At 36.2% G+C, this 23,330-nt stretch overlaps 2 protein-coding genes across 4 annotated transcripts; one reads left to right on the top strand and one right to left on the bottom strand.

Annotated features, from left to right (window-relative positions):
* The first annotated feature begins 276 nt into the window (after positions 1 to 276).
* Positions 277 to 5,998, top strand: LOC113073619 (discoidin, CUB and LCCL domain-containing protein 1-like). Of its 2 annotated transcripts, none has more exons than XM_026246440.1 (3): positions 277 to 400; positions 1,729 to 1,881; positions 3,799 to 5,998. In XM_026246440.1, the coding sequence occupies exons 2-3, from the start codon at positions 1,875 to 1,877 to the stop codon at positions 4,356 to 4,358; spliced, it is 567 nt and encodes a 188-aa protein (XP_026102225.1). In that variant the 5' UTR covers positions 277 to 400; positions 1,729 to 1,874; the 3' UTR covers positions 4,359 to 5,998. The 2 variants fall into 2 exon arrangements, with proteins under 2 accessions (XP_026102225.1, XP_026102224.1); XM_026246439.1 differs by having other exon boundaries at positions 328 to 400; positions 1,762 to 1,881.
* Positions 5,999 to 7,083: 1,085 nt separating this feature from the next.
* On the bottom strand, positions 7,084 to 21,893 carry LOC113073618 (Golgi-associated PDZ and coiled-coil motif-containing protein-like). 2 transcript variants are annotated; one of them, XM_026246437.1, is made up of 9 exons: positions 21,407 to 21,893; positions 15,859 to 16,023; positions 14,329 to 14,352; positions 12,860 to 13,035; positions 12,566 to 12,731; positions 11,413 to 11,508; positions 11,142 to 11,306; positions 10,501 to 10,675; positions 7,084 to 9,352 (listed from the first exon to the last, which is right to left on the bottom strand). In XM_026246437.1, exons 1-9 carry the CDS (start codon positions 21,686 to 21,688, stop codon positions 9,234 to 9,236), a joined length of 1,368 nt encoding a protein of 455 aa, XP_026102222.1. In that variant the 5' UTR covers positions 21,689 to 21,893; the 3' UTR covers positions 7,084 to 9,233. The 2 variants fall into 2 exon arrangements, with proteins under 2 accessions (XP_026102222.1, XP_026102223.1); XM_026246438.1 differs by lacking the exon at positions 14,329 to 14,352.
* Between the last annotated feature and the right edge of the window lie 1,437 nt (positions 21,894 to 23,330).

Here is a 23,330-nt window from a genome sequence, read left to right as displayed (position 1 = left end):
GCCCTCTAATAGATATCACAGCCACCGGTGTCAATAAAAGAGCAAACCCTGTGTGGCCTGTTGTGATTCCTCATTAACACATTGCAGTGGTGTTTAAATTCATAAAGAATGGAGAGATTGAGGGCTGTGTTGAGGGTCAAAGGTCAGTGTCAGGAGATGTGCCAGCTGCTTTAGTCCTCTGAGAGAGAGCTCAGGGACGGGGGAAATGAGGATGAATGAATGGAAACCTCTTATGGAGGTGTTTCAAGGGAATTGTTAGGCGTCTTCTGTTGTTCAAGACTGATGAGGGTGGTCAGAGACCCTAGACTTTGCCACCTGTGTCTCTGACGTTGATGTTTTTCATTGTCCCACAGTAAGAAGACAAAGGAGAACACATATGGCTCTGCGGAGACACATACAGGTAAAACATTAGTTTTAACTGAACTGGCCGGAACATTTCAAGGAATAATCCTCAAACCGGTTATAAACACCAAAGATGTTATCATTTCTTCAGTGGAACACAAAGCAAGTTCAAACAGCACTTTTTCCTTCAACAAGAATATATGGGGAGTAGTGTGCCTAAAAAAGATCACCATATACAGTACAGACCAAAAGTTTGGACACACCTTCTCATTCAAAGAGTTTATTTCATGACTATGAAAATTGTTTAGAGTCACACTGAAGGCATCAAGGGCTATTTGAGCAAGAAGGAGAGTGATGACCTGGCCTCCACAGTCACCGGACCTGAACCCAATCAGATGGTTTAGGGGTGAGCTGGGACCGCAGACTGAAGACAAAAGGGCCAACAAGTGCTAAAGCATCTCTGGGAACTCCTTCAAGACTGTTGGAAGACCATTTCAGGTGACTACCTCTTGAAGCTCATCAAGAGAATGCCAAGAGCGTGCAAAGCAGTAATCAAAGCAAAAGGTGGCTACTTTGAAGAACCTACAATATGACATATTTTCAGTTGTTTCACACTTTTTTGTTGTGTATTTAATTCCACATATAATTCCACATGTGTTAATTCATAGTTTTGATGCCTTCAGTGTGAATCTACAATTTTTCATAATCATGAAAATAAAGAAAACTCTTTGAATGAGAAGGTGTGTTGCAAACTTTTGGTCTGTACTGTATATGCTATAAATTCACTCTCTCAAAAAAAGAAGATGTTTGGGAAAAGTATTTAAGCTGCTGTTTTTTGAAAAGTTGTGCTCCCCAATGCCAACTGATAGCTTTTCGTAAAATGAAACAAGATTTTTGTTTTTGTTATTTATGAATAATTACTTATTTTTTTGTTCGTTTTCATATAAAAGCTATTGAATAACTTGAAGAATGTAGCACATGGGTGCTTTTAGGATGCTTTTGTTTTTGGTGCCACTGTTCCCCATTTATTTCATTGTTGGAAAAAGAGCTGCTTGAACATTTTAAATAAATGTATTGTTTTGGGTTTACATCGATGAAATGAATCCTACAGATTTAAGAGTGAGTAAATAGCAGCAATGTTGTCATTTTTGGCTGAACTTTTTCTTTGCTTTCATCAAAACGTGCTTCTAGAATGACATAAAATACATACAATTATTAATGCGCACTTGTGGATGAATAAATCACGACTTAACCATATCTGGATGATCTGAATGTCTTTTTTACCTTCATAGTCTTCACAAAATATTTTTTGTCTTCATGACGTACCTCTTCTTCCAAATATACATAGTTGCTCAACTCACACAGAGATAAAACCATCTTTCACAGAATGGCTGACAGTTGAAAGGTTATTGTCTGCAGGCTGTTGGGGACAGATAAAACAGCCGTTTGCCAGGCACCAGTCCACAGAGTTCACCATCAAGTACAGCTCTGAGAAGGACCCCATCCAGAAGCTGGACCTGGTAACCAGTGCAATGGCAGGTAATGTTGACTGATTTATTATTTACACAGTGTCCCATCCAGCTGCAAGGATTTTGCTACCCTGTGTTGAGGAGACTGCTAAAAAAACTATAATATGTTAAAGGGTTAGTTCACCCAAATATTAAAATTGTCATTAATGACTCTCCCTCATGTCGTTCCAAACCCGTAAGACCTCTGTTCATCTTAGGAACACAGTTTAAGATATTTTAGATTTAGTCCGAGAGCTCTCAGTCCCTCCATTGAAGCTGTGTGTACGTTATACTGTCCTTGTCCAGAAAGGTAAGAAAACATCATCAAAGTAGTCCATGTGACATCAGAGGGTCAGTTAGAATTTGTTGAAGCATCAAAAATACATTTTGGTGCAAAAAATAACAAAAATTACGACTATATTCAGCATTGTCTTCTCTTCCGGGTCTGTCTTCTAACGTTGTCAAAGTAGTCCATCTGCCATCAGTGATTCAACCGTAAAGCTATGAAGCGACGAGAATCCTTTCATAAGCAAAGAAAACAAAAATAAGGATATGCTGTTTTCTTTCAAATGAGATCATAAATAAATGTAGACACAGCGGATCCTCGTGGCGTGGGTAACATAGAAGAGCGTAGACAGTTTGAGTGATGTGGAGAGACACTGAGGAGACTATTGACAATTCGTTATTTTTGTTTATTCACATACAGAAGGTATTCTCGTCACTTCATAATGTTATGGTTGAAACACTGATGGCAGATGTATTATTCTGATGATGCTTTCATATTTTTCTGGACCTTGACAGTGTAACTTACTTGGCAGTCTATGAGACCGTCACAAGCCTGCCGATTTTCATCAAAAATATCTTAAATTGTGTTCCGAAGACAAATAAAGCTTTTACATGTTTGGAACGACATGGGGTAAGTGATTAATGACAAAATGTTCATTTTGGGGTGGAGTATCCCTTTAAGAATTTGTGTTCATGTGAAATATGGATTTAAAACCAGAGCATTTCATTTTTGTTGCTGCAACTGAAGTTTTTTTATTATTATTGTCTGATATAGGGGTTCAACTTGTAAGGCAATTTATTGCCCTCCAGTGAGCTGAAGAAGGAAAATAACCTTTTACAAATAGTTGTAACAGCCTGAATCCTTGCCAGATAAAAATGCCTGCTAAAATTTAATTTGCACTTTTCCCCCTACGCTCCTCCAGGGCTGTAATTATTGATGATTCAAGGTTTGTGCAAGACGTCAGACAGATTACAGGCGGTCTGATTTCAAGCCTGGTGCTTGACTTGGAGCCCCTTTGAACATATACTGAAACGTTTTCATTGATTTAATTCATGCTGTAATAATTTATTTGTCCAAATGTAGTTTTTTATTACTAAAAATGTTAGTCAGGAAAAATCTCATTACCTAAACTTATATTATTTTAGCTAGTTGCCAAGGCGATATTTCTCATTTTTCAAGTTTAAGTTTTTTAATATAGATTTTTTAATGATTTGCCCTGACTGAAACTATTAAAAATTAGAAATATATATTTAGATTGTAATTAAAATAGAGCTGAAATAACTTAAGATCTTAATCTTAATTACTTAATAATGAAATCTTAAGCTTAAAAAACCTTAATGAAAATTAGAAATGTCGCCCACTAAACTAACTGAAATAACATTTGAAGTACTTTAATCTATATTTAAAAAAATTAAAGCTAAATTATCATATGAAGCTATATAGAATTTTTTTTTTTTTTTTAAGAAATGACAAAAGCATATATAACAAAATTGCTAAAAACCTAAATAAAATTTTAACGGAAAATATCAAAATAAAATCACATTCAAAAAATGAATAAATACTACAATATTATATATTTAATACTAAAATAACCCTGAATGTAAAAATTACGGCATTTTAGAATAACTCTTTTCTAACGATTTCCGTTTTCTCGTTCTTCAGCTGAGTACCAGCAGCCTCTCATGCTCGGCACAGACACTGTGTCCCGAAAAGGCTCGACGTTCAGACCCATGGACACCGAGGCCAAAGACAAGGACATCGAGGCAACTTCTCACTACGACCACCTGCAGACGGGCATCCAGTACGCCCTGCCACTGACCAATCAGGAGCCAGAATACGCCACGCCCATCATCGAGCGCCACGCCTTCCGCAAAGATCCCTTCCTTCTGGATCCCAGCTACAGCGTCCCAGGCGTTGTACTAAACAAAAGCCCGTCGTTTAGAGCGGTGGAGGGCAGTATCTGTAGGAAAGTGATCGGAGGGCTGGCCGGGGGCTACCAGGCGGCCCACGTCAAAACGGACAGGGGGAATTACCCAGAAGACATCTACGACAGCCCTAAAATCCAGAAGCCCGCCATGCAGAATGGGAATTGCTCGGAGAACCAGAGAACCCAGATTAAATCCCAGGTTCAAGAGTGCTATTCCACTCCCAGAGACTGCGTCAGACTGCCTTTCTCCGGACTCAGGCCAGACCCAGAGGGCAGCAGCTCAGAAGGAAGCTGAGAAGAACCATACTGTGATGTTGCCTGATTTACCTGACTCAACAAAATCACCTCCAGACTACTTAACTTATTTGTGAATGAGGGACAACTTTTTTTGTATATATGATGTACTTTGTCTTTTTTTTTATGCAGAAAGTTGAAGGGGACGAATGCATTCATTCCCTAATCGGACACAAACTGTGAATGCGAGCCAGATCTTCATGTGTTCTACACTGTGACCATAATCTCAGTTTTTTCAGACTCTGCTTCAGATATCCTTAAAGGACAATTTCACTGATTTTCAACCATCTTTGCATTGTTAAAATGTTGGTTATGTAAACGTTCAATGTTAATTCCCTATTTATTTTTTCACCAAAATACTATTAACAGCCAGGTGATGTTTTGTGTCATATGTTGACTTTTGATGACAGAAACTAGTATATTTGGGTGCAGGTAACATGGAGAAAGAGTATACATTTTTTACATTTGCATATGCTACCAACATTTGAACAATACAAAGAAAATCCTTAAAAAAAAAAGGTTCCTTTAACCATTACATTGAGGTCCACAGGCAGAAAATAAGATATTACAGCAAGCGGACCAGAAGCTCAGTAGGAGAACTGCAGTAACACAGAATCTGTCTCCTAAAATGTGACCTAGAACCATTCCACGTTCATGTCTCTTCACCAATCAAAGCACATGAAATTAATTCAAAACGCGTTTTTAAGTAGCCTAACACATCTAAACTGGAAGCAAGCTGTGTGTCGATGCAACAAAATTTGCTCAATTCCATAATGCAAGCAAAATGATGATCTAGAAATGATTTGGTTTGACATGCTGCTCTTTTCCAAGTGTATATTGGGTGTAAGGGTCATATTCTTACGTTAGATTCAGCCGTTTGGATCATTTTTCATCTCTCATTCTGCTGTATGCAATTGCATTGTTGTATCTCAAAGGATTTGATCTTTCTTCCATGCAGAGTTTTGTTGTGTTCACTTTGTTGTTTTGGACTCGCCTTGTTCCATGTGAAAACTGGCTGTTTAAAGCAATAACAGACTAAAATGGCTTATTTCATAATGTCTTTATTTGGACTGTCTATAGGAGTATACATTTGTATGTACAGGTCTGAAATGTATATTTAGTAAAAAAGTAAAGTAAAAAAACAAAAAGATATGTTACTTTTCGCTATCAAAGATTATTTAAAGGGACAGTTCTCTCAACAATTGTTGTTTTTCATTCTCATTTAATTCCAAACTCATATGACTGACTGACTGACTTCTGTGGAACATGAGAAGAAATTATAAACAAAATGTAAAAATGTTCATTTTTGAGATTTCAACAATTCTTTTTGTTCCCGAAAAAGAGAGAGTCATAATGGATTAGAGTTAACGATGAAGGTATTTTCATTTTCAGGTGAACTGTCCCTTTAAGAATTCAGAAGACCTCTTAGTTGCTGCTGTTTAAGGGACAATCCCTGTTAAAGATTACTGACTGGTCTTAATTTCTGTGAAATGTTTTGGGGGATGTTCTTGGGGACTGATGGTTAATGTTTGAAATGCCCAAGAGGATCTGGTCATGCTGGTGTGTTCCAAGTGCTTCGCCACTGAGAATCTCAGTGCTGTGTTTGTGCTTGTCTAAACCCTGATTAAAGGCACCAGTAGTTCAACCTTTCCTGTGATGGGTGCTTTGCTTAAAAAAAAATGCATATGTCTTCTAAAAAAGTGAGTATTCGTCATTATTATGTAAGTATTTGGTGAAAGCTGGATGTCACACATGAGGTGTCCCTGTGGGACAGTGATCAGGAATGTAACATTGGAGTGTTAGTTATGGGGCAGCAGCTGATGGTGGCCCTGCTGTCTAAATCTACCGTTCAGGCGCCCTGCATCACATTTCACACCCAAAGTCTGTAACATTAAAGCACAGCAGTGAATCCCAGGCCTGTCCGACTGCAACAAATGTTAATATGAGTCCATGTGTATCCGATTCTGGTGTATGTGCAAATGCGATCATACAGGAAGGAAAGAACAGGTATAACATATGGTAAATATATAGGCCTATATTAAGACGTAAGGCATGCAGACAGTTTGGTAACAGTTTAGTAACAAACAAACATTATTACATTATAAAATCTTAGTCATCTGCGCGGGCAGCTTTGTATTTAACGATTATGCGTTATCAAATATTAGCATATCAAATATTAGCACTGAGAAGAGGCTGTCATAAACCTAAAAGGCTCGCAATACAGCTTTGTGTTTTGTATGCAGGCCTTTTATGGAAGCGCGACTTTTTCGGTGGGCTAGTTCACACCTGCGCGTTAAATATCGAATCCTACTAGATTATGAATATTAATAAGATCGGTATTACGCTGCTTTCATTGCCTTTACAAGGCGCAACGTCATATATTATATTATAATACATATATTAAAATTAAATAGTCAATAAAAGTTTAAAGTTAACTTGGATATTCCATTTGCCTCGCGACCATTCTGCCTTACGTCACGTTACGTAATTAATATTCATGAGCGCATAGCTTCTGCCGCAACTTTCTTTACGCGGTATTATCATCCAGACTTTTACTTATGTAAAACGATAATTGCGAGATGAACGTCAATTTTACAAATCGAATATAGCAGCAGGCTTAAGTGTTTCGTACTTGTTTTTATACAGTCCATCGTTATGTCAAGACGTACTGCCACCTCACGTTTAAATCAGTTACTGCAACTGCACCCCAACAAAACACGATGATCTGGGCAAATCAATTTATGTTTATTGAAACATTGCATGTCATACAATAACTACATGAGGAACATTTATTCCCAATCTCCCTATGATATTTCCCATGACACTGGATAAACAAAGTTAACAGAAAAGAAATCACAAAAAAGGACTGGCTATAAAAAGGAGAAATGTTCCTCCACGTCAAAGTTTTATCTGTGCGGTGCCATGCCCTGGCAGTGTGGGAAGCATTTCATCTCACAAATCATCTCCCAAGATCAGTAACAAGAAAATAAAACTTACAACAGTCCACTGAACCAGTAAACATACTAATAAGAAAAGACCTTACGGCTAATGAGCTGATTGTCCCGACTGCCCTCATCTGCCTAACATCTACAAACACCTGAGACAATTACAGTAATTGTCTAAGGAATGTTTTATTGCTATGCAGCCCATATGTTTTATTTAAATATAGAATAATCAACGTACAGACATTCAGAAGGGAGCATTAAATGGCGAGAATGTGATAAACACCTTTCTGAAAATGCTAGTGAGAGAACGGATTGAGAAAGTGATATGTTAAATAACTCAATGGTAGGAAAGCAACACTGATGATTACAGGAACTCTTCTAACAGTAATAATCTTACAATTCACAGATTTTGAGGCACTACAGCCAACTCTACTGAGAATGAATATAGGGCAAGGTAGTTGTTGAGAATCCTCATTCTCAATTTTTTTACTCTTATGTTTTTTTATTTCACAGAATAAAAATGCACTTCCCTAATCTGTTCATATCCGTATCTTTTCCACAGACACTGTTAATACAATAGGTTCAATGGCACGATCAGCTCTAGATGGACATTGTAAAGAGGTTTAAAAATACCTTGATAGACATGTAAGGGTGGATTTTATGAAAGCTGTCAAGAAATGTCTTGGTCACATTTCACCTTAAAATAAATTAAAATAAAAAAAAAAGGTACTTTTTTTTTATTAAATGAAGAAAATAATGTTTAATTTTAGGAACAATAATTATTAGTATTTTTTGTTTTTGCATTGTGACATTGTTTTGGATGTCATACTTTGTTTTATTTATTTTTTTACGGAATTTAATGAAATTAAAAAGTAGCATGTTACAATGTTTTTGTTTTTGAGGGAAGTGTGTTTCATTGTCCTGAAATACGAAAAAAAAAAGGTTTATTATTTTTTAAATATAGAAAATAGTTTAATTCAGTTCCATGAAGTATTATTCAAATCGAAATAAGCGGATTAACCTTTAAATTTCACTTTTCAGTATACATTTTTTTTGACTATTAAATATTGAAACCAAGTTGCATTGTAAATTTGATCCTGATTTATGTCCTTTATTGGAAATTAAAAAAACTGCCACAGAAAATTAAGTTTTTAAAGATTTTTGCATTAAGTAATATATTCATGGGGGGGTGCAAGACCTGGATTCTATGAAATCCACCCCAACATTTATTTTGGACCAACTGAATGGCACCTCTCCACTTCTATTCTTGAAGTATACCATAAAAATGAAAGCATATGGATGTTTACTATTAGTAAAAAATGCTGTGTCGTTTCTGTCCCCGTCACCTACTGACCACCATGTGAGCAAATCAGGAAGCAGCATCCTTCTGTTTGCCTTTGCTTTAGTTTAGAGCAGAGGACAGCGAAGTACAGGATCACATCAGGCTAAAACAGAGAGGTTAAAAACAATGTGCATACATTCTGAGCAAACAGTAACTCACTGCTATATCCATCTATTTCAATACAAGAGAAGAAGAGTGAATCATTAAAGTCGGAGCCCTACATTAGAGCTCATATTCATCTCCCCTATGGAAGGTTATTAAATGCACAGAGAGGTTACATAAAGAGGAAATCAACTCTTATATTATATAATTCCATCCTATCACTTTACTCGTCTGTGTAAATTGTCATAGTTTCTTTACAACCATAAAGCAAGATGGTGACATACATTTGCAAACAGTCCTTTGTGGCCACTGAGTAACAATATGTCCTCTTCTCTCAGTGGTTCATCCATTTCCAGTGGACGCTGAAGTAGTCTGTTCTCCAAACGGCAGAAACAAAGAAGAATCTGGTATGTTACATATTATACACGTGCAGACTTGATCTCTTTCTGGTCTCTCATCTCCAGGATCCTTCTGTTTGTCTGGAGCTCTAAGAGGAACTTTCTGCAGTCTCTGCTGTCTTGGAGGTCTTGTCGTCTGAGGGGCATTCACTGGACAAGGCAGTATCTCCGTTCTCTGTTCTGTTGTTCACTAAGTGCTTCCCTACAGCTGTGAGGAGAAAGAAAACTATTGGTCAGTTCAGATCAGATTCACAATTTACCATTAGGCTTTGGTTTTAATGATTAAACTGCTGCATAGACTATAACAATATCACTGCATATAGTACAGTGCAAACATTTTGGGACATTAAGAATTCAATTTTTGAGGGAAAGTAATTTATACTTTTATTAAAACTGTTCAAAAGTGAAAATAAATATATTCATGAATGTTTTTATTTTAAACTTTCTATTTATAAAAGAATAGTAAAAATGTATCACACTTTCCAGAACAATATTAAGCAGTACAGCATTTTTCAAAATTAATAATAATAATAAGGAGAAATGTTTCTTGAGCAGCAAATGAAGGATCATGTGACACTGAAGACTGGAGTAATGATGCTGAAAATTCAGCTTTGCATTACAGGAAGAAATAACATTTCCTAATATACTAAAATAGTAAAATGTTATTCTAAATTGTAATGATATTTCACAATATTACTGCTTTACAATATTTTTGATCAAATAAATGCAGCCTTATAGAGCATAAGATACTAATATATATATATATATATATATATATATATATATATATATATATATATATATATATATATATATATATATATATATATATATATATATATATTTTTTTAATTAACAGTAAATAACAGGTTAATATGACTTTATAAATTTATAACTTATAATTTATGACATAATAAATTTTGAATGTTTCAAGTTGTATTTTCAATTAACTTTAATATTACTAGTTATCATTATTTTATATATCATAATATTTATTCATTCATTCTTATTTGTCTTATTGCCTTATATTAGCTTGAAAGATAAAAAGATTTATTGATAAAAAAAATTATCATCATGAATTGACAATGAACAATAGTATAAGCTGAAATACAACAATGGCACATTTATTAATTTACATAGATTTAAATGTGTGTTTTAAAGTAACATCAATATTATTGTAGCATTAATTATTTATTCATAGCCTTAGTATTAAGGATAAATAACAAAATGTATTAAATAAATTACAGTGCAATATTAATATATTTTGAGCAAACAAAGAATGAACACCAATATACTTATAAGTTTACACAGATTAATAAATGCTGTAAAAAGCTGTTAATGAATTGGTGCACTTGCCTTGTAGGGGAGCGGAGTCAGCAGTGCCATTGTTGTGACTGGCTCCTGTCGCCTCCTCCAGCTCGTCCAGGTACAGACGGTAGCGGTGACCGCTGTCATCTTCATACTCCACATTCTCATCATCAGAGTCCACCTCTGGAGCCACGTAAACCACCTCAAACTCGATTTCCCCCCTCTGCAGAGAAAATAAACCCTGTGAATCTGTGTAAACATGTCAGTTGTGTTTGTAACGGGAGGTAAATATAACCTTTGGTTTCTCACAGAGAGCTATTATATGACTTCAGAAGTCATGTGCATGAGTCATATAAACCACTAATGATTTATTAAGTCCTCATTCACTTTCATTAAACTGGAAAGAGTGACCAGTTTTTGTGTTTAACAGAAAAGAAGTCAAATGGGTTTGGAATAACAAGAGGAAATGACAATTTTGGGAGAACTATTCTTTTAACGGTTATGTTTTATTCAAACCATTAGTAATTACACCTCACAAGCCCAATTAAAGAACGTCTTAACCTTTGGGAGGTTCTTTGCAGGTGTTAGGATGGGACTTGAACATGGTTGTAATAATAAGTTACAGGTGATGTGCTGTTCCTGATCTGACAGCCCCCTCGCCGGGCTGCGAACTGCAGTGTGTCTCTCACCTGCTGTGAGAGGATGGTCACGGCCTCTTTGTGCTTTGCGTCTCTTAGGTTGATGTTGTTGACGGCTAAGATGGCATCTCCCACATGCAGTCCTCCGCAGCGCTCTGCAGGCTGGGTGGGGTGGATTTCGGAGATGAGGATGGGAACGCCATGCTCTTTCCCGCCCTGTATGAATTCCAATGCAAACATCAAATCAGGACTTTGATCTTCGATTCATCCATTGAATCCAGATGAATTAGCATGCATATAATATCAAATCGGTTGAACTCACAGTAATGGAGATGCCAAGTCCTTCATGATCTTCTTTGGTCAATACCACTTTGCGTATAGGGCCGACTCCCTGGGACTTTTTTAGAGAATCTGTGTCCTGGAGAGGCAAATATACATATATAAACATACAGAATCAGGAACGAATCACAGGAATATAGTTCACCACTAAATCAAACACACAAAATAGCATATAAATGATTACGCTTATTACATAGACTAGTGTATTGTTTATATTGTGACATTATTTTATTTTCTCGTGACTGGCATTATATAGTATATTTATTATATTTAAGTGTATTTATTTTCATAAAAGACTAAAGACTACAAATTTTATATCAGTTTAAATGTAATTTTTACTGTCAATATTTGAAAAATCTTAATATTTAATATATCCAAAATATATTAATAATTTAAATATAACATTTTAAAGACTTTTACATGTAAATATATAATATACTTTTAAATGTAAGTCAATATTAACATTTAAATACAATTTTCAAGATTTTTGATTGTTAGAGCAAAAAATCTTAATGGCCGTAACATTTTATTTTTAAAATCAATATTGTTATTTTTTTAGTTTATTTATATAGCTGTTTTCACGATACAACTTTACAGAAAATTACGTTTCTACAATATATTTAGTAGAAGTTTATCAGTGGTGACAGATTTTGAGATGAATATCATAAATTCAATAATTTCATTTTATTTGATTGTTTAATGCAAAATTTCTTGTAAAAAAAAAAAAATCTATTGTATTTCATTATTATTGATATACTACTACAGTTTTTGTTATTTTACAAATTTTATTTTCTGTTTTCATTTTTTTTAAATTTTGTTTTGCTTTAGTTCTTTTAGAACGGTAAATGAAAATAAGAAATGTTGATATGGCACCTAATTGGAAATAAGTTTTGATTTTTTTTTTCTATTTTGTTTCATTTAGGTTTTGTATTTCTGTTCATGTTTTTTATGGCTTTAGTTAGCAATAATAACCCTGAAATAAATTTAAAAAATTACTTCTCATATTGATTTTGGGGTGAAATTCCCTGAAGGCACATCATACACTTGTCTAGTCAAAGTTGACTGTGATGTACCTCAAGTTCACCTTCTGCATGCAGTTTTACCAACTCGCAAATGAACTGAATGTGTTGTCTTACATGCCCCGCAGGTGATGGCAAGGGTTTTTTGGGATCGTTGCGCCCCCTGCAGGCTCGGATCACTGTTTTGTGGCGGTGCAGGTGAATCTCAGCTTCAAGCTGGTTCCACAGTTTGTCATGAGCCGGTCCTTTCATGTCTCGCCCGAGCAACTGGATCTGCTGCACCCTGAATAAAATAAAGAGCATTCAGGTTTAAACTGACAGCTAGAACTCTGTGCCAATCGTGGCTCTTTATGTGGAAGAAATCACCCAGATAACGGTCAATCCGAACAGAGGAACAATGCTTTCTCTTACCTCCCAGCCAGCTCTTTGTCCAGATACTTGGCGGCCAGTCTGGCTCCGTACACCTCAGCCTGTAGTACCGCAATGTGCCTGCGGAGGGCCTCGTTCTCTTTCTTCAACATCTTCACTTCTGCCTCCAACTTGGCCTCCTTCACTTTTTCCTTCTTACTGGCCTCCAGTTCCTTCTCCTGTGACACGTAATCAACCAAAGACGAGAGGTGAGCAGTTGAGCACCAAACCTTCTGACCATGTCGTATACTCATCTAGGGATGTATCGATGCACAGTGAACCAGTTAAATATCGATACAAACATGTGATGATTCTAATCAGTTGAGATATAACACCATTCGTGATACAGTTGTGGGGTAGAACTTTATATGAATGAATCTCTGGGGGGTTCACTACTCACTGATGTGTGTGTGCACTTGGATGGGTTAAATGCAGAGCACACATTCGGAGTATGGGACACCGTACTTGGCCACATGTCATGTGACTTTCATTTTCATATTAAAGCAGTGTTCATAAGCACTTTGTTTACAGCAGCAACCAAGGAAATTCTATCGCGAGTTGAGTGAATCGATACATCCCAAACGTCATCCCATCATCAGAGCCGCATTAAATCACTGTCATTAACAGCCTTTCCAACGTGTTGCCCAATAAGACAAGAAACAGTAGACCTACTTCACAACAGTACATATGACAGGCCAGGTGAGATCACATGACAAACATACACTCTAGCTTAAACGTACCACTAAATGTGTGCACAGAAAAGAGAATTGTAACAAATGTAGATTTAACATCATAATTACTACGAGTTCACCAATAGTATGAAATGAAGCAACTTGAATGACATCTCTTCATTTGTTACAACTCCTGGAGTGAAAAAAAGACACATCTAGCGTTAGCCATGTCCCAAAACTGAACTTCAGGGCTGATATCGCTCGACTAAAGCACCAACTAAAGGTGTGGTCTCATTCCTGATATTGAAGTGAAATTTCGCAGGCAAAAAAAGTCTATTGGCAAAAATGCCGCGAGTCACTTTCAAACCAAGCAGCTTTCTCTTAATCAATGTGATGAATTTGTGTGACCAACTTGAACTTGAGGCGAAATCTAGGAAAGAAACATTTTCGCCTTCATGTGAAACTCACGATCATCCAGATTCCTATTTAAAATAAACAGTGGATATTGCCCACAAAATTTCACCCGTTACCAGAAAATGACCGCACTCGACAGCTTGTGGTGGGCGATACTGGTTGTTTATCGTTTTCATTTTTTCCAGTCCATCAGCTGGTTCAATTTTCCAAGGTTTCAGCGAATTATATATCAATCACCAATATATCTCTCACCTCTAGCTGTTAAACTACTAGTACACAAAAAGATCACAGTTGTACATCAGGGATGGTTAAAGCAGGCAGCAGTAACAGAGGGGAAGAGTGGAGTTAGATGGGACACACATGGACTCAAAACAATGCAAAACTTACCTTGTCCTCCACTGAAGGCACAGGCTTAAGATTGAGAAGAAAAACAGAGGGTCAAAGGTTAGAGAAGTGGGGTTAAACAGGAAGGCCGGTTACAGAAGCATCATCGTTCATCCTTACATCAGTAGGGTTAAGTCAGGAAGACACAGAGCAGAGTGCCAACCCAACCAGAGCCTGTTAGTGTTCATTACAGCTGAATATACAAAGATACCATAATTACAACAAGACCATCAAATGACACAGCTATGCTATACAGTCAAAAGTATCTAGACACATGTGATGATAAGTGGACCAGGCTATTATAGCCACCTCGTTGTTTACGGCTGAATAAACTGAAGCATACATCCATGTAATCCTGAAGACATACAAGTGTACGATTACATTTGCCATTACCTTAATAACTTAGTAACACTGTTAAATGTAATCTTAAGCAAAAAAGTACAGTACATACCAAAAGTTTGGAAACATTACTATTTTTAATGTTTTTGAGATGTTTCTTCTGTTCATCAAGCCTGCATTTATTTGATCAAAAATACTGAAAAAAAATGTAATATTGTGATATATTATTACAATTTAAAATAATTGTTTTTAAATGTATTATACTTTAAATTATCATTTATTTCTGTGATGCAAAGCTGAATTTTTAGGATCATTATCACATGATCCTTTAGAAATCATTTTAATATGATGATTCATTATCAAAGTTGGAAACAGTTCTGCTGCTTAATATTTATTCAGAACATGTGATACTTTTTTAGGATACTTTGATGAATAAAAAGGGGAAAAAAAAGAAGCTATGTTTTTAAAATATAAATATTTTGTAATAACAATGTACACTACTGGTCAGTAATTTGGGGTCAGTCATTTTTTACTTTTATTCAGCAAGGATGTGTTAAATTGATAAAAGTGATAGTAAAGAAAATATTTTATTAGAATATATATTATTAGAATGTTACATGAGACACTGAAGGCTGGAGTAATGATGCTGAAAATTCAGCTTTTCATCACAGGAATAAATTGTTTTTTAAAGTATATTCAAATAGAAAACTATTATTTTAAGTTGTAATAATATTTCACAATATTTTCTATATTTTTGATCAAATAAATGCAGGCTTGATGAACAGAAAACTTCTTTCAAAAACATTAAAAATAGTAATGTTTCCAAACTTTTGGTCTGTACTGTGGAATATGGATATTCGCACATAGAGATGGTTGAGGCATTGATTCTAGTGAATAGAAAACTAAACCTACAGCACACATTGATAGACTGTGGTTTGTTTGCTAAACGCCATGATAAAAGTACTGTATGCAAACCAGGCTAATGGTTCATTAATTAATGCTTTTTTTGAGATGGGCCTGTGAGATGGAAAAATTTGATTGGCTTGTTCGAAATCCCACTCAACTAGTTCATCTTAATCTCCTCACATCAGAGGCCTCACTGACACCCCCAATGGAAGCAAATTCCTCCATTAATCTCACAACAACAAATGTCTTGGTTCTGCTACATGTGCAGGAATCTGGTTCTGTGCTCACCATCCTGTCCTTGATGGAGTCCGAGTCGACCGCCTGTCCGCCTTTGGCTTGGAGTTTGAGCTGCATGGCGTGGAGTTGAAGAAGCTGTTCATGAACCACCTCCTCCACCACAGCTTTCTCCGACTGGACATCTGTCAGCTCCGACCGTAGGTCCACCAACTGAGCCTGAAGCGCGCACACACACACACACACATAAATCATACTTGTACAGACTCAAGTAGTGTCTGTATATGAAGTATTGACCCATCTTTCTCCAATCCAGACAGATTACAGATTTACGAAAATGGAGACAAATTTCATGCTAACAATCAAACTGCAATTTGTGGCTTTTTGAGCGACTAGACTCTGGACTAGCGATTAGTGCAAGTCTTCAGTCATGTTGAGCTATGTGAACGACTCTAGTTCGATCCTAGCTCGCAGTGAGTCCTTTTAAAGGAATAGTTCATTAAAAAAATGAAAATTTACTGAAAAACATCTTAACGATGGATGTGTTTCTTACAAACATGCAGCTTTTCACTTCACAAGACATTAGCTGATGGACTGAAGTGGTGTAGATTATTTGTGATTATTGTTATGTTTTCATCACCTTTTTGAACTCTTATTCTGACGGCACCCATTCACTGCAGATGATCCACTGGTGAGCAAGTAATGCTAAATTTCTCCAAATCTGCTCTGACGAAGAAACAAACTCATCTACATCTTGGATGAAGTGAGTATGAGTAAACTTTTTGGTATTTTTTCTTTTATTTTTGTTTGAACTATTCCTTTAAAATGAGAGGATGGAAAACTGAACATTTTGTCTTACGAGGCATTACATAACTTACACAGTCATGCATGTTCATTCCCTACATAGTACATTAATTGAGAATTTGCATATGACGTTACAGTCCTGAATGATACAAGAAACTACTTGAAATTCAATCTCACTGTTCGAAAGTCATTTGAAAAATTAGATTTAAAATTGTGAATGTCGTATGAATGTCGTTTGGACTGAGTTAATTTTTTTCTGATCCACTTTCCCAATAAGATTTGAGACTGATATGCCAACAAATCTGTACAGAGTCACATTTCATTCATCCTAGGTTTATCCTAAGCATAAACAAGCTTCTTTTTTTCTCCAAAACTGTTCATTAAGTTTCCGCTTCCCTTCTGAAGAGCATACTCTCATCTGACACGCTCATCAACAACCGCAGCCCTGGTGAATAATGACATCCCGTGCCCCATTGCAAGGCTCTGCCATTAGACAGCAGCTCAATCAGCTTAAGTAAGGAAGCTGCATGAAGAACAGAAATAAATGTCCTCTCATAAAAGAACTACTCATTTATTTATGCGCCCCGTCTCTGCTGGATAGCCAAGGTTAGCTGAGGGACTCTCATATTCAGCAGCAACACAGCAGAGAAGGTTCAGTTATCTGTCAGTAGTTGTTCTGAAACAAGTGCAGCAAGAGAAGTGAATCTGAAACCAACGACCACTCTGAATATTTTAGATTTCCACTGCAGCCCCTCCCAATAAAAACTGACGTAGTCTACTTTAAAATGCTAGTAACTCCATAGTAACAACACTTCTACTAGTGAAACCAAATATCTTCCCTGAACTAAACAATGCAACTGAGTCTGATTCGAAACGATGGCACCAAAGTCCCTCAAGGGAGTTCAGTGTGAGGGTTGCAGCCTAAGACTAGAGAAAAATGCCTCATTGTTGCAAGCCAAGAACTTTCATACAGTAGCAGCCTTCAGAGAGGGTGTTTGGTACAGATTTTTGGGTGGATCCTTTGGAAAATGACATCACAGGAGCAGATGAAGTCAGCACGAAACCAAAATGTACCCTATTTAATGTGTTAATCCATGTTTGTAAAATTATTAAGGCTGATATATCACTTAAAGTGAGCATTGATATGAATTCTGAACATTTTAAATGGTTGTTTTTTATGTAATTGTGATAAAGTCATCCATTTTTTTTTTTTTTTACAAATTTGATCTTCCTGTGAAACAACAGACTTCACTCTCTGGTGACGTTTGCTGGATTTCTCAAATTATATAGTCTGCGTAAACCAGGTCCATTTTTACAGTCGTCAACAAGCTCACATTCAGATCTGCCTGCATCCAGTCAACAACTAACGGATAGAACCATGGCCCGCACCATTACTTTTTATTGTTTTATTTTTTAATAATCCATTTTTAATGAAATGTGCATCACAAACTCAGAAGAAAAATCTGTTGCTGCTTCTGTTTCAGCACAACTTTAAGACGCAGAAAAAGCAAAAACTTCTATCTGAATGTAAATTTCTGTATTGGCAATGTTTTAAATGGCATTCATTTCCGAACACGACATTTCCAGAACTATATTTGCTGTGAAAACTTTTAAATAGATAATGCAAAGCACACTTATTAAGGGACCCCCACTAAAAACATAATTTGACATGACAAAAATTAACTGGTATAATAAATCCCTTTCAGCAATGCATCACATTACGGGATGACGATGCAGTTTCGTTTTGACTATAAGAAGTAATGTTGGTATATTTTCTAACAAAGATTTTTTTTTTTCTGGAACCCCAATGCTAAGGGTTTTGGACTAGTACAATGTTAACACCACAGAGTTATTTTAAGTTCAGCCTCCCACACAATTATACTGGTGAGTCACTACTAGTGGTCGACCGTAATATCGGCCAATATTTGCCATTTTGCAAATATCGGTATCGACCGATAATCACCTTAGCACACAGTGCTCACATTCTCCCTCTTGTTCACCATCGTTAGCAGTTCTGTCTTACACGGTTATGGAAGTCTGTCTAATAATTAGATAAAACGGTTTAAACTTAGGAATTAATGTATACAAAAACTATTATAACGATTGCTATTATATTATTAGTAATAGGGAAACATTATAATACTTTCTTGTTTGCCGTCAGCATTAAGCAAATATGCATATATATATCATTTAAACAAATCTTTGAAACGAATAATGAACATTTAATATCATAAATCCTGGAGAAAAAAAAGTACAGCTGGGAGATCTTGTGAAGTGTGCATTTTTATCCAGCATGATCTCTGTGTGATGGTCGTTCCGTGTGAATTGAAGGTTTTAAACTTTAAACTTGTGATTTTAAATTATGCTGCGCTTTATGCATTTGACCACTGTAATATTCATGTCATTTTCACTGTGTGCTGTTTGTAAAATGATTATAACCCTGGCTTTATTTGAAAAAATATGATTCCCAATGCACACAAACTTCTCAGAATACTGAGTGCCCTGTTGTTGTTTTTTTATTTCTTTTATTTCCAAGATATCGGCAGCAAAAACTTTTATCGGTCGACCACTAGTCACTTCAGCCTGTTATTATCTGCAGGACTCAAGTGATTTCTCCACAGCAAAGACGATTCACTTGTGAAAGATTTTCTGGCACATAAGTAAATGTTATGCTGTTGTTAAAGTTAAGGGATCAGTTATGTGATACACTGCAGTTAGTTTAAATAGGAGAATGCCAGTCTGGTATTGCCTAAACAGGTTTAACAGGTTTTTATATGACAGCCGTCCACCTAGTTTTGTGACTACACCAACATGATTTGCACCAAATGCAAAGCATTTCCTGTGGATAAAGAAACCTGCTACTGAACTGGCAACATATATTGTTTGTTTCTGCAGTTGACATCCAGATACTGCCATCTGTGTGTCCAGAGAAAAATTAAATAAACAAAACACCAAGTGCATTAATTTCTAAGGACACATGCATTATTTATCAGACAGCCTACATGAAGTGACGAGCATACTGACTGAAGACAACATAACAGGCCATTTAATTACATGAGTTAACCAGCTATCCAGTTTTTTTTTTTTTGACAATACAAGGAAGCTCATTTAAATTTAAGCATTTATCAGACACCTTTATCCAAAGCGACTTACAGTGCATTCAGGCTAACAGTTTTTACCTAACATGTGTTCCTTGGGAATCGAACCCACAACCTTGCGCTGCTATGCATTGCTCTACCACTTGAGCCACTGCCAAATTTTTCCCATTCAAATGTAAAACCTTTGCTGTAAATATCCACAAGACGTACAAGAGTCATGTCCATCATGACATCTTGCTTTGCGTAGGTGTTTTGATCACCCTGTTGGGTTTATAGTGCGATAATAACCAGATTAACTGTACTGTAACTGTGCGTTCACACCGCCAGCGTCGAGAGCGTCAAAGTGGCCGGAAGTCATTCATTTTCAATGTGAGCCGGCGTCGAGCAGCGGCGAGGAGCGGCGCGGCGCGACTTGGCCGTTGAGAGCGTCGAGGAGAGTTGAAATCAGGGCAACTTTATGGTAATGATCTATGACGCGGTTGGGCAGCAACCAATCGGAACGTAGAAGTTCACCGCTTGAGAGGATTCCAGAGAACGCAGCTCCGACCATTAGTTCCCAAGCACAATGGAGGACAGGTTGATTATTGCTGTTTCGCGTTTGCAATAATCTATGATGTGTCCCTGTTTACGTACAGGGACATGAAAAATAGATTAAAAGTGATACGTGGACCAAGGTGTCTGAGATTGTTCATTTTAAGTAAAGGATCTTAATATTTAGTCCACAACAATATTTAATGAGGTTAACTTATAACTTTACCCTCCTTGTGGTTAGTCTGCACGAGATCAACAAGCTGTTTGCTTTGCGGCCGCTTTAAATTCAAAATAAGCATTCGATCTACGTCAGAGCATCTGAGCGCTCATGAATCTTTCTGCAGCGTCGTGAGCAGAGCGGCAAGAGCGATTTTTGACGCTCTAGACGCCGGCGGTGTGAACGCACAGTAAGCCTTACTTATTGACCAAAAGCACCAAACTGTTATTACGTATCAAATTTAGTCATCTTTTAAGTTGCACAAAAGCTTGCTACGTGGAATGAAAAGCTCTTGTTTACACAATGAGAGAGAACATTATTGAAACAGAATACAAGGATTCAAATAAATAATTCAGAATGCAAATGATGCACTGTTGACATCTATCCATGTAATCTTTTAATAGAGCAGGCTTCATTTCAGTGTTTTTTTTTTTTTCAAAAGAACAATTTACAGTCAATTAAATGTTGCAGTGTATTGCAAAACTGAAACCACGTAGGGACATTTCCACGACATACTGAATTTCCATTACTTTTCCAAATGTGGAAATTACGCTTAAAAAAATCCCTGATATTTCCAAGTTTTCTAAGTCCATGGGAATCCTAAACCTTTCAAAAAGGTACCATGTATATGGTAGCAAATGCTATATTTATGTGCCAAAGCTATATGTACATGGTACTTTCAGTGAGTTTAGATTGGTTGTATCATATACAGTTCGAAATCCATCTGAAACATGAAGCTGAAAATTCAGAGAACCTATTTATATTCTATTTTTGCAAAGTAAAATAATTAAAGACTTACACATGATTAATGTATAAGACACAGAGTACTACTAGTGGGTCAGTCCTAAACATTCAGATCAAAACATTCAAAAGACAAATACATACAGTTCTAATGTATGTAAGTAAACGAAAAAAACTAAAACTTAACAAAATATCCATCTATTTTCCTCACCTCTAGTTTGTGGTTGAGCTGAAAGATGGTTTGGGATTTGTGACACAGCTGAGCAAAACACGAGCTGAGGCTGGTCATCTTCTGACGGCCCTCATATGTGATATCAGCCTGATCCGGGTCGATCTCTCCCAGCAACAGATCCACGTCCACAAACGCCTTGTCAAACTCCTTCTCCAGCACTTCCAGCCAGCGGAACATGGACATACCGGAGCCGGGAGCCGCGGCGGGACCGGAGGAGAGGCCCGAGCCCGGAGATACAGAACCGCCGGCGGACACAGACATCTTTAACACGGATACAGGGACAACACACTGATAACTTGAATTTAATCCTTTACTCGGTGCGATCACCGGGCCGTCTAAGTTAAATTAACAACAGACGTCTGATGAGATTGAGTGAGAGTGATGATTTGCTTATGTGTTTTCCGTGTTATCTCATCTGACCAGGAAATCCGAGATCATCGTATAAGTCAGCAGCGTGGATTGATTAGTTTGGCCTGCCACACGATGAGACCGTCGATAGACGAGCGAATCGATTCGTGGGAATTTACAGCAGACCGTCTGTAGCATAATACATAAATACAGTAGTTATTATCCTTTTATTAGTTGTTGAACTCTATAATATATTTGCAAGTGTTAATAATGCCCATACACGCTGCTAATATTGTTTAATAGTTGTAATATTTATTTATGTAAGCCTGTATTAGAGAACATTTTGATGAAATAATAATACCTTTAGACTTATTATCAGGGTTATTATAATTAACTACTTGTAATAAAATAAAGGTTAACTGAATAAAAATCCAATGAAATAGGCAACATTTCTTGTTTTAATTTAGTTTAATTTGATCAAAACTAAAACTGAAATAAAAAAATATATATTATATTTTTTATATATAAAAACTACACAAAGTTTTAGAAATTAAAACTTTATGTTATAAAATACAGTCATTCATATTAGTATTTTTTTAAGCCAGTAGTCCAAAATACAACATTTTTATACATTTTTGGTTTTAAAACTTCCTTTTGTGAAGTTAATATTCCTGACACCAACTATTTTAAAGGATGAAATGCATTTGTTTAACTAATAGGTTGTGAATACTTTATCAGCAAGTTTCTAACATTTGCAAACAGACAGGTCACTCTACTGCTGAGAAGTCAGTTCCTTGCTGGTGTCAAATTTTGTTTTCTTACCAAGATGATGATCTCAGCCATTGTTCACTGAATCTGGCTCAGGTATTTCATGCTGTGTGTGAAGCTGTTTTCTCAGAATGATGATATTCTGCCTTTTTCTGTGTGTCTTACTCTGCAGTCAACATACCAGATCTATCTATCTATCTATCTATCTATCTATCTATCTATCTATCTATCTATCTATCTATCTATCTATCTATCTATCTATCTATCTATCTATCTATCTATCTATCTATCTATCTATCTATCTATCTATCTATCTATCTATCTATCTATCTGTCTGTCTGTCTGTCTGTCTGTCTGTCTGTCTGTCCTTCTGTCTGTCTGTCTATCCGTCAATCAGTCCATATGTGTCTAAGCAGATTCTATAGACTATCATCATTATCATCAATTCATTCAGTTATCAATTCATTCACTCCTGGTGGATGAAATATTGTTTTTCTTATTCATTTTCTTGAAATCTTAGTTTAATGTTTTACATTTTGTACTATGTGATTTTTTTCCTAACACTGCTATTTACATGCTATCATCATACCATCTATGATACCTATCTATCGATACCATCTCATTAAAGTTTTAATGATTATTATTCATGTATTCTTATTGCCTATTATACTGGTAGATTTTAATCAGATTATGTTATTTATAGGTCAGAGCTTTTTCTGGTCTGCCAGGCTTTGAAGAAGTAGTTCTGTCATCTGGTGGGATCGAGTAGATTATGCAATGTGTTCAT

This window comes from Carassius auratus, unplaced genomic scaffold, assembly GCF_003368295.1.
Source record: "Carassius auratus strain Wakin unplaced genomic scaffold, ASM336829v1 scaf_tig00012548, whole genome shotgun sequence".
NCBI lineage: Eukaryota > Metazoa > Chordata > Actinopteri > Cypriniformes > Cyprinidae > Carassius > Carassius auratus.
The sequence above is the reverse complement of the archived record's forward strand: the minus strand, read 5'-3'. Positions and strand labels throughout refer to the sequence as shown.

Bases quoted from the DNA above. Each gene is read 5' to 3' on its own strand.
- LOC113073618 (XM_026246437.1), bottom strand. From the start codon at position 21,688: ATGTCTGTGTCCGCCGGCGGTTCTGTATCTCCGGGCTCGGGCCTCTCC. The intron at 14,353-15,858 runs GTGAGCACAGAA...CTCAATCTTAAG, and splicing joins ACTCCATCAAGGACAGGATG to CCTGTGCCTTCAGTGGAGGA. The intron at 11,307-11,412 runs GTGAGTTCAACC...GAATTCATACAG, and splicing joins GACTTGGCATCTCCATTACT to GGCGGGAAAGAGCATGGCGT.